At 32.2% G+C, this 11,286-nt stretch overlaps 2 protein-coding genes and 1 long non-coding RNA gene across 7 annotated transcripts in view; 1 reads left to right on the top strand and 2 right to left on the bottom strand.

Annotated features, from left to right (window-relative positions):
- Positions 1-745, top strand: part of LOC128875311 (uncharacterized) — a 10,753-nt gene extending 10,008 nt beyond the window's left edge. Inside the window, exon 3 of the mRNA XM_054120790.1 lies at positions 402-745. Within this exon, the coding sequence (XP_053976765.1) occupies positions 402-488 (87 nt within the window). The 3' untranslated portion in view covers positions 489-745. The remainder of the gene's footprint in view (positions 1-401) is intronic.
- LOC128875310 (putative phosphatidate phosphatase) overlaps positions 1-10,097 on the bottom strand; it is an 84,140-nt gene extending 74,043 nt beyond the window's left edge. For 4 of the 5 annotated variants that reach the window (XR_008456787.1, XM_054120786.1, XM_054120785.1 and 1 more), the window contains exon 1: positions 9,774-10,093. Coding sequence is in view for 4 of the 5 variants with exons in the window: in XM_054120786.1 (XP_053976761.1) it covers positions 9,774-9,837 (64 nt within the window). In the remaining variant the exon portion in view is untranslated. Of the gene's footprint in view, positions 1-9,773 lie in introns of all 5 variants that reach the window. The other variant, XM_054120787.1, reaches the window with a different exon arrangement.
- Positions 10,098-10,660: 563 nt separating this feature from the next.
- Positions 10,661-11,286, bottom strand: part of LOC128874670 (uncharacterized) — a 7,799-nt gene continuing 7,173 nt past the window's right edge. The window contains exon 5 of the long non-coding RNA XR_008456685.1: positions 10,661-11,118. This is a non-coding gene — a long non-coding RNA (uncharacterized LOC128874670). The remainder of the gene's footprint in view (positions 11,119-11,286) is intronic.

The following is an 11,286-nucleotide window of genomic DNA, read 5'->3' as shown; positions in this document are numbered from 1 at the left end:
AAAGCTCTTTATTTAGAAACCTTGACATAATGTAAGGAGCTTTTGCAATATAAAAAGCTTTTTATTAAAAGAACTTTCAATAATATAAAGGGCTCTACAATATAAAATAAATATATTTTCGAATAATTTGCGAATATCAAATAAATATATTTTCTCTCTGAATCGGCGATGGACAAATTCTCTCCTATCTTACGGGACTGGATTTTGGAAGCGTTCGGAAATCGCAGATTCCGAAAAAAAATTTTTGTGGGAAGCTTACAGGACGGAGAACAACAAAGAGAATTATTAAGATACCCAGCAGCCGTGCCGGACTTTCATTCACTGGCTGAATCGGAGCCGCTTTGAGCCGCTAATCTTCACTTGCCACCTCCTGAATGGGTTCGATATACCGTTTGTTACAGGGAGGAGGATATACATATAGTGTCACAGGTTCCGACGAAATTGCCTCTAATACCCTCCGACGAGTCGGACCTGTTTGTGCCGTTTAACGAAGCTTGAAAGGGACCAGTTATTAGACAGAATCGTTAAAGGACACGCTGCCCAGTCACACCAAATTTCTACCTTCGGAATCACCGGAATAATGCTCGAGTGACCATTCAGTGATTTATGGAGAACAAGTCAAAAGACAGGCCTGGACATTTTTCAAGTTACATTGTATAAAATATTAATTGATCCGATGACATTATTTGAAATATTTATAGCAATTAGGTGGAAACTGTACTTTCTCAGATTGAAAATGAAACGGGGCTTCTTTTGAATAAAAAATTGTATTTCACGGTTTATTGTTGTTATTTTAATGTTACTTAAAATACTAATAAAAATTGTTAAGAATAAGTGAAATTTCACTATTTTATAGTCGATATTTTAATATTATTCAAAGTATTTATTAAAATAATTTAAATATTTGTAATATTAATTGAATGAGTATTATTTTAAATATTAATGAAAACTTTTAAGTAAAAAATGAAACAGTCCTCTTATTAGATAAAAAATGGAATTTCGTTATTTTATAGTCGCTATTTCAATAATTTCGTTTTAATTCGTCTTTCTTAGATTTAATATAAAATTTTAACTTTCTAAAATCAAAGGAATTTCTTAAAAATGGATGACTAATAAACAACTCACTAATAAATGGTGAACCATTTTTAAAGCCACGCGTATTTATAATTGAACAAAATTTTTCATCAAATTTTAAATTCACCTAATATCTGTGCAAAAGTCAGTATTTCTTCCAATTTCTAAAGAAAATTTCATTTTAGAGTTTCAAGATTTTAGGTTTTATTAACATTATTATTATCATTATTGTTAATATTATATTATATCATGTCATATCACTTATATGATATTATTCCACATTAATTATTTTTATATGTTATTTTATGTTGTTGTACATACTATATATTTTTATGTTGTATGCATTTTGATAATAAAAGTGTTCAGTTCCATTTTATCATGTTTTTAATATACAAAACAATTTTATATTATCATTATTATCATCATTATTATTAATATTATATCATATCATGTTATACCACTTTAAATGATATTATTTCACATTCATTATTTTTACATGTTATTTTCTATTAACTCCATTATAAAGACATACAAAAACAGGTGTTTACGAAGAGTTCGATACGCATTCCACAAGTTCATAAATAAATTTTTGCTCAACACTGTGTATCGTTGCAATCGGTTGACGTGTAACAGGTAACGTGACTCAATACGCGCGTGAGTCGACGATTAAAAATATTTTAACGCGTACAACTTCATATTTGTAATTCGAGACGAAATCATTGATAATATTAACGTTATCGGCGACGTTACGTGTCGACGCGATAAACAGAACGGACACGTTCAAAAGATAACTGTCAGCGCGAGTGTTGAACTTGAACACAAACAGAGAACGAACAATACATAGACAGATACCTGCGAGTGACTTTCAACACAGAAACGTCCTCGACCTACTTCCCTGCACGAATAATGCTCAATTTTACGTTATATCGGTTTCCATCTACCTACAGTGGGTGTAGAATGTACACTCCGGGACAAAAAGATGGCACACTTTAAAATTAACATAATTCTTATTTATTTAACATTACAACCAACGTTTTGTTTTTATACATTCTTGCAAAATACCTCTATAAACATACACGAATAAAATTGGATGGAATTTCGCCAGTCTATACAATTTTATTAAAAAAAAAAAAAGAACTTTTAAGGAAATATAGTGGGAGAAAATGATAGCACATTTAACTTAAAATTGTGTATAACAATAAATCAACGAATGATATTTAATGCATAATATCTTATGGCTCCTCCTTTACATTTAATAACAGCCATCATTCTCTTTGGCAAAGATTTATGGAGTTTTTTAATAGTTTTTTGCTTTAATTGCTCCCACTCATCTTGAATACATTGTTTTAATTCGGCAATATTTCCAAATTGTCTGCCATTTCCATATACAGCTCGGGCAAGATTTCCCCAACAATTTTCAATAATGTTAAGGTCGGGTGACGTTGCTGGTCAATCCAAAACGCGAATTTTTTCTCGAGAAAAGTATTCTTTTACTACTTTTCCAGCGTGTACTGCGGCATTATCCTGCTGAAAAATAAACTTCTCTCCAACAATTCTGGTGGCATAAGTGTTTATTTATTCCTTAATCATTTCCAAGTACATTTTGCTATTCATTTTTCCAGTTATAAATTTGATTTCCATTTTACCATAGTACCCGATACCGCACCAAATCATCACACCACCACCTCCCATTTGCCGACGACTCAAAAAGTGTTCCACTTTTCGCATATCGTGAAAATAGTAACTCAGACCATCAGGTCCATCTAAGTTAAACCTCTTTTCATCCGTAAATATTATTCTTCGCCATTTCTTTCGTATATGAATATTCTTTTCCGCAAAGTGTAATCGATTCATCTTACGTTGCACAGTTAACCAAGGCTTTTTCTTCAATTTTCTTCGTGTTATGTATTTGCAGTTTTGTAAAACACGTCTCACATTCTTTATATTAGTGTCTCCACCAACACTTTGAGCTATTTGCCTTGCAGTCATCTTAGAATTTGATGCTGCTCTTAGTTCCCGGGCATTTAGACTTCGCGGACGTCCACAACTCTTCTTTTTACCATAATTTTCCGGATTTTTCAAGAAGTTTATTATTACTTTTCGACTTCTATTCATAATTCTTGCTATTTTTGTCACTGAATATTGTTCTTCTTTCAATTTTATTATAGTGTCAATTTCACACGCGTTCAATCTCTTTCAACCATTATTGCATAATAGTTCGCCTTTTTTTGAACAAATACACAACACGAAATAATATCACGGACTTTATTAACTATGTTCCGGGGCTGATGTTCGCAATTTGCGAGCTTCAGTGTAACTGGAAAGCGTAGATTTACTACATGTGCTATCATTTTGTCCCGCTTGCGAACAATAATAATTACATTTTTTGTGTTAGAATCTTGTCGAAGTATATGTTGTGGACGATATTTCGTAAATTGTATACACAGACATGCTCTGAGTTATCAGTTAAAGAAAATATGTATCTTAATCAGCTTTTAACACAAAATATGGGAAAATATAAGGTGTGCTATCTTTTTATCCCGGAGTGTATTCGTACGCCGCCAAGCAATTTTCTAAAAAACTTTTGTGAAATTGTAGTTTATTAATTTCTTTTCTTATAATCAATGATATTCTACATACTCTCGGAAATCTCTCGAATAGATATAGTCCAAACAACAGTTATTAGTTTATATAATTTGCGAAATTAACAAGAAAGTACGAAAAAATTAGCAGAAATATAGAATCAATAAATATTCGTAGGATGTTTATAACGAACCATTTCGAGTAGAATTTGTAACATATACACATCAGTTTATAGCTTCGTACGTCATTAGAAACATCAAAATTACAGTAAAGAAATCTTAAAAAATGTTTTAATACAAGAGTAGAAGAAGATTCCATCCCGAATAAAAATCAAATTTAGTTAAATTACCTAATGCCTAGAAAACTTGCAGCAATTATAAAATCAAAAAGAAATCCCACGAAGTATGAATATTTATAAATTAATGTAAATTTTATGTTTCTTTTTTAATGAAGTTTGGAAAATTTAACATTTGTACGAATACTTATTGCTTCTATATTTCTATCGATTCGTTGTTCTTTTCTTGTTAATTTTGCAACTTATATAAATAACTAATTTTTTTATACTGCATCTATTGTAGAGATTTCCAAGAATATGTAGAATGTCATTGTTTATAAAAAGGAAGTTAGTAAATTACTAGTTAGCTAGTAAATTTTTTTAATTCACCAGTGTACGAATACTTACTACACTCACTGTACGTAGAACCCTCGACACTCTGCGAACGCGTTTCTCTTCTTGCTGTTTCTTCTTTCTTTTCTTCGCTTTTATCCACGATTCTTATCTTATTCGATCTTATTCGTGAACAGAATTGAGCAAAACCACGGATATCTATGTATGATGTACCTAGATCGCTACGTCCGACGTTTTAGTGCGTAAAATGTGGTAAAGTATGTCGTAAAGTATGTATTACGTTGTCCGAAAAGTTTCTTTCGTTTTATTAGTAATTAATCATACACAATATTTTATGTCTAATGTTACATTACAAAATTGTGTACAATTCATTTCGTCCATTACTGTTACAGCATCAATGTCTAAGAAATTAGATTGTCTATTTATATATAAACACTGCCACAGAAAATAATTGAATGCAACTCACGAAAGAAACTTTTGGGACAACCTAATACAACAAGCAGTGAAATATTATACAGGATGTCACAATTAAACCAGGCCTCATGAATATCTCTCCTCACTGTGATAATATAAAAAATACTTTAGGTAAAATTTGAATGGTTTGAAGAGTACTATACGCTGCATGTGGCAATGTAAAGTATGTACAACAAACAGTGAAATATTATACAGGGTGTCACAATTAAACCAGGCCCCATGAATATCTCTTCCCACTGTGACAATATAATAAATATAATCCTGTGCACTACTAGATTGATTAACAAATTAATGTATCATTTTGTAATTGAAATTTTTGTTATATATTGTAATCGACCATTTGTCAATTTTATAATAAATCTCCTATGAAATTTCAAATAATAAAAACAAAAATATAATAAATATTTTAGGTACAATTTGAATGGTTTGAAGAATATAAAATCCGCAATCTATTTATAATTCTAGTTTAAGTAGATAATTTACTAGAGAATATCATTCTGTTAGGTGAAACTGCTAACCTCGAAGTTCTCAACCTTGTCTCGACTACAATCTATGTGTATATTTCATAACCAATATAAAATAAAATGTATTACGTCTACTAACCAAATTTTGAAAATACTCGAAATAAAATCATACAATGACATACGAAGCACGGTTTTGATTCATTAAATTCAAATTTTACATTTATTTTTCTCCAATATTCTCTGAGGATATATTTTACGAAAAGATAATGAAAATTAATTATTTCATTTCGTTCAATTATTCCTTTTTAAAATAGTGTAGCTTCCGATGGAATCAAAAGATTATAATCGTATGTTATTGATAAAAGAACATAGTACCAGTGTAGTTTCTTTAACATTCGGATAAAAATAATTTAAGTTATCTTTATTTTTTGAGTACATTTACGTCGAATACATTTTTTTATCCGGCAGTCATCGAATAAAGATAAAGTACGTATCTTTATTCGACGAGTAAGAGATAAAAATTTCTTATCTTTGTTCGACGAGTAATAGATAAAAATTTCTCATCTTTGTTCGACGAGTAATAGATAAAAATTTCTCATCTTTATTCGACGAGTAAGAGATACAAATTTCTCATCTTTATTCGATATTTAAAATTTTTATTTAGATAAAGATTTTCCCATCTCTGGTACCAGATATCCATATATGGTTTAATATGATTAATGATATATGTTTAAATAATTGTAATGTACCTATGCTTACATACAAAATATACGAGTAAATTTACTTTCGTTCTAAGTAATCCTTTAATAATATAGAAATATTATTTCCTTGTTCCCCACATTAAATTTCGATGAAGCAGGAACCATCGAACTTCAGCGTGCTAGATGGTCTGTTAACGAAACCGTGTCACCACTTCTCAGATTAAATCGATCGAGCTAAAGGCTGTTGCTATCTTCACTTATTTACTAAAAAATTTAACAGCAAAATTTCTCCGATTGTAACACTATCAAACGTCCAAAAATAACTATTAAAAATCTATTTTATCTAAAAAGTAATTTCCTCAAAGAAGTCCCGCCCTAACTACACATCTCCACAAAAAAAACAATATAATAAAAAATCGAGTTTCAATTATTAACCTCTTTTCTGACAAATCGACATTTCTCTGACAAATCGAATCTACAATTATACGAATCTAAAGCGATCTTATCGCATTAAGTTTACTTAAACTCGCCAAATATAGTTCGCGCGATTACAATTTACGAATGGGATTCGCGACACGACGAAAAATGTAACCGAGTAATAAAAGGGAGCGAAATATACCAACGAAATATGTATATTATATATGTTGAATTCTACAATAATTACAATGATATTGCTATTTCATTTTACATAAGTGAATATTAGGGCGGTCCTTATTTGAATGATTTTCGAAATATATGGTACACAACCTCTAAATACCTTGCAAATAAATATTGTTTTATATTTAAAAAAAAAAATTCTTTTGCAAATATCTAATGAGTATGTATTTTATGTTCTGAAAAAAATATTCTGTTGCGAATATCAAATAAATATGTATTTTATATTCGTGAAAAAATATTGTGTTTTACATATGGAATGGATATTTACTTTATATTTAAAAAAGAATATTCTTTTCTAAATCTAGAATAAAGAATCTAGAATAAACAGCATTGTTTCGTTTGTAGTTTCGTCAATTAATAATAAAAAAAATTAGGAAAATTGTCAGCACCCGACATTGAGATTTTTGAAATCTGTTTTTCCCTGTTCTTTAGAATCGTTTCTACCAGTTTATAGCGCTTTTCGTTTCATTGTACCTTAATAGTTTAAATTTTATAATTCAACTCTATCAACAATTGATTGTAAAATTTAAACTATTGAGGTACAGACGAAACGAAAAGCGGTACAAACGAGTACAAACGATTCTAAAGAATGGGGAAAAACAGATTTTAAAAATATTGAAAATTGACGAACTTCTCTCTTACACGTATAACAAACAATTGCTTGTAAAATTTAAACTATTGAGGTACAGACGAAACGAAAGCGGTACAAACGGGTACAAACGATTCTGAAGAATAGAGAAAAAACAGATTTCAAAAATCTCAATGTCGAGTGCAGACCATTTTTTGAATTTTTTTTAATTATTAATGGATGAAGGTACAAACGAAACTATTGGTGGTACAATCAACTACAAACGAAATACTATCATTTTCTATAAAAAAAAATTCATTTTTGAAAAATCGAGTGCCAGGTTCACATAGCTGTAAACCACTCAGGAATCCGCGCCCGAATAACATGGTTGTATCACAATTATTATTAGACGTTCATAAACAATAACGAGTACAACTCAAAATAATACATGAAATTTGCCCCTCTCAAATTGTTTTCTAACACTCGACGTTTTTAATAGATATTGTTAAAAACAGCACTGACGTTACTGTTATACATAATATATACAGATATAATTATAGTCATTTATGTTTTTACAGTTAATGCTGATCTTACAATTTAAGTACATTCGACCGTCTATTAAAATTATCATCAAACCGTACTACACGAGGTCTCCAAAAATCCACTATGAAACTAAAACAAAACAATCAGAAAAATAAAAGTATAATACTCTATAACAGTGATGGGCAAAACCCTAGGCTTCGAATAAATGTGAAGTTTGCCAACATGTTTGTCTCATTTCTTCTTTTGAACATTTTCCAAAGAAGGAAACAAGACAAACATATCAGCAAACTTCAGATTTATTCGAAGCCTAGGGTTTTGCCCATCACTGCTTTATAAATTGAAATAATACTCTATAAGCATAATACTCTATAAATTAAAATTAGCATCAAACCGTACACATGAGGTGTCCAAAAATCCACTATGAAACTAACACAATACAGGGTATCCCAAAAATGTTGTATCACCTTGAAATGGGTGGTTCGGGAGGCGATTTGAAACAACTTTTTCCTTAGCGAGATTGTTGTCCGAGGCTTCATTGAGGAGATATTAACGGAAAACACTGACCAATCAGAGCGCATGTATACTGTTGGAGCGGCCGCGGTAGCGATGGCTACGCGCTAGGTAGCCGGTCTCGTACGCGAACAAGTGACTCGACGTTCATCGAAGGATATTGACGCGGCCGCTCAGCGCGTAGCCTTCGCTCCAACGGTATCCGCGCGTTCTGATTGGTCGGGTTTTTTTATTAATATCTACTTAACGAAGCCCCATCCGACATTTTTGCAAAGGAAAAAGTTGTTTCAAATCACCTCCCGAACCACCCCTTTCAAGGACCTCCAACATTCTTGGGACACCCTGTATATATTTCATTTATGTACGTTTTCTATGTTATTGTACGTCATAAATGCATAAAATCCGCAATCTATTTACAATTCTAGTTTAAGTAGATAATTTACTCGTTATTCTGTTGGGTGAAACTATTAACCTCGAAGTTCTCAACCTTGTCTTCACTACAACCTATATGTATATTTCATAACCAATACAAAATAAAATGTATTACGTCTACTAACAAAATTTCGAAAAGACACGAAATAAAATCATACAATGAAATACGAAGCACGGTTTTGATTCATTAAATGCAAATTTTGCATCTATTTTTCTTCAATCTTCTCTGAGGAGATTCTCCCGAACCACCCCTTTCAAGATGTTACAACATTCTCGGAACACCCTGTATATTTCAAATATCAACAAAATATTGTTTCGATTATTAAATCAATTATTCGTGTTACGTACGTGAGTTGAACATGTTGGTTAATTATTAATTCCCCCTTTTGTACCCAACATTTAATATTGTAAATATTTTTATATTGTAAATATGTAACTCCCGAACCACCCCTTTCAAGGTGTTACAACATTCTCGGGACACCCTGTACACAAACGACATTCGTAGAAGCGAGACGTTCCATCGGAACGGGAGCAGTTGTAAATACCGCGGAACGAGATATTTGATGAAAACTAATTAGAGAAGATGAGAATTTACGAGCGCAACGACACCCGGGAGAGTCGGAAGTTAATCCGATTCGCGATGTATGAAGCACCTGCCAATTTAAAGGTTAGCTCGCGTTGACATCAAACGAGCCGCGTGCGGCGCCTGGACTGTCAATCTGACAGCCGCGCGATATAACCTAATCATCGTTCATCGTACCCTTCTTCCGCGGATACAAAGGAATCTCTAGCAGTCGTTGATCGCTCGTTACGAGTTCGTGGAAATATCAGTCTCCTCGTCTACGATTTAACTCTTTGGGGCTAAAAGTGGAGGCTAAAAGGGATTAAAAGTGTCCCACCTTTTTGATGGACCGTAATGCATGGTGGGACACTTTTAATCCCACCTCGAAATTCTGCAATAGCTGCACGTGTATAGGTGTGATACCTTTATTAATAAAAATACAATAATTTTGTTTGATTTAAAACGGAATAAAATTCCTGTGCAACATGGATCTATTTTATGACCTGAATTCCTGTGCCGCAAAGAGTTAAAGCGTGCTTGAGAAACGTGAACGAAACGGAAACGTGACATCACTTACCCACGAACAGGCACAAGAAGTCTATGATGATTTTTCGTAGCATCGCCTTCGACGATTGATCCATGACGATTTCGATGAGGAACGAGTCCGTAGGTTTCTTACGGAAGGAGTCACAAACGACACTGTTTAGGATTTTAAGATAGGGAGAGCGCGCACAGAGGATCCTCAGTCGTTGGCGAGCGAATGGAATTCGGAAAAAAAGCCACCCTGCCGGCGTACGGTTCGGAATGGACTGAAAGACGGCCGGCCGCTGTTCGCGAATTTACCTACAAACGAAATAGACACCCAACCCGATCGAGATCCGAGCGAAGACTGCGACTGCGGCTGCGCGTCGTATCGCTTATTCGCTGCGCAGACCACGCACGTGCCCAGTCGGCTGCTTACCGTCCCATATAAATTATTACGCTAAACCTACCACAATCTGCTTGATTCGACCCTTGTACTCCAAACTTGTGTCGAAAGGCATTCGATTGTTGACAATTATTTTATTGCGATATTTGAGAAGAATTCTTGTAATTGAGAATTAAGTTTATTTATTGGTCAGTTTCATCCCCCTCTTTTTTAATAATATCGATGTAGTCGTAAATGTTATAATTACATAAGTATTGAATTCGGTAGTTTCAGTGTTAATAATGTCTTTAAGTTATACCATGTCTTTAAATTATAACGCTAAACCTACCACAATCTCCTCGATTCGACCCTTGTACTTCAAACTTCTCTCGAAAGTCAGTATTTTTCAAAATGTTAATTAAAATAATTGAAATATTTGCAATATTAACCGAATGAGTATTATTTGAAATATTAATGAAAACTGTTAAAAAAAAATGAAACAGTCCTTCTTTGGAATAAAAAATTGTATTTCACGGTTTTATAGTTGTTATTTTAATGTTACTTACAATATTAATAAAAATTGTTAGGAATAAGTGGAATTTCACTATTTTATAGTTGATATTTTAATATCATTCAAAATATTTATTAAAATAATTGAAATATTTGCAATATTAATTATAAGAGTATTATTTGAAATTTTAATAAAATTTATTAGGAGAAGTCATTTAATTATATGTAGAACTGGTGCACTAGAAATTATGTTATACCTTTTTAGTGCACTTTTGATATTTTTTCGAAGTCGATTATATTTTTTTCCAAAAATTCTTTTATTGTCAGTTTTATATGCTCTTGAATATGGAAGCCATATCTGATACCACACAAACAGCAACCAGGATACGCGCTGATTATGATGAAGACGCTATAGCTGAAGGAACTGCACAGAAGTGGTTTGCTCGGTTTGAAGCTGGTGATTTCAACCTTGACGACCAAGAATGTCCGAGTAGATTCTCCACTTCTGAAACGTATTCGATCAAAGAGGTACGATTAAATTCTGCTTCGAATAATATTTAAATAAAAATTACGATTATATTCTACCTCGAATAATATTCGAATAAATATTACGATTACATTCTACCTCGAATAATATTCAAATAAAAATTACGATTACATTCTACCTCGAATA

This window comes from Hylaeus volcanicus, chromosome 4 (genome assembly GCF_026283585.1).
Source record: "Hylaeus volcanicus isolate JK05 chromosome 4, UHH_iyHylVolc1.0_haploid, whole genome shotgun sequence".
In the NCBI taxonomy this organism is placed as follows: Eukaryota; Metazoa; Arthropoda; class Insecta; order Hymenoptera; family Colletidae; genus Hylaeus; species Hylaeus volcanicus.
Note: the sequence above shows the minus strand (reverse complement) of the source record. Positions and strands in the feature narration are given on the sequence as shown.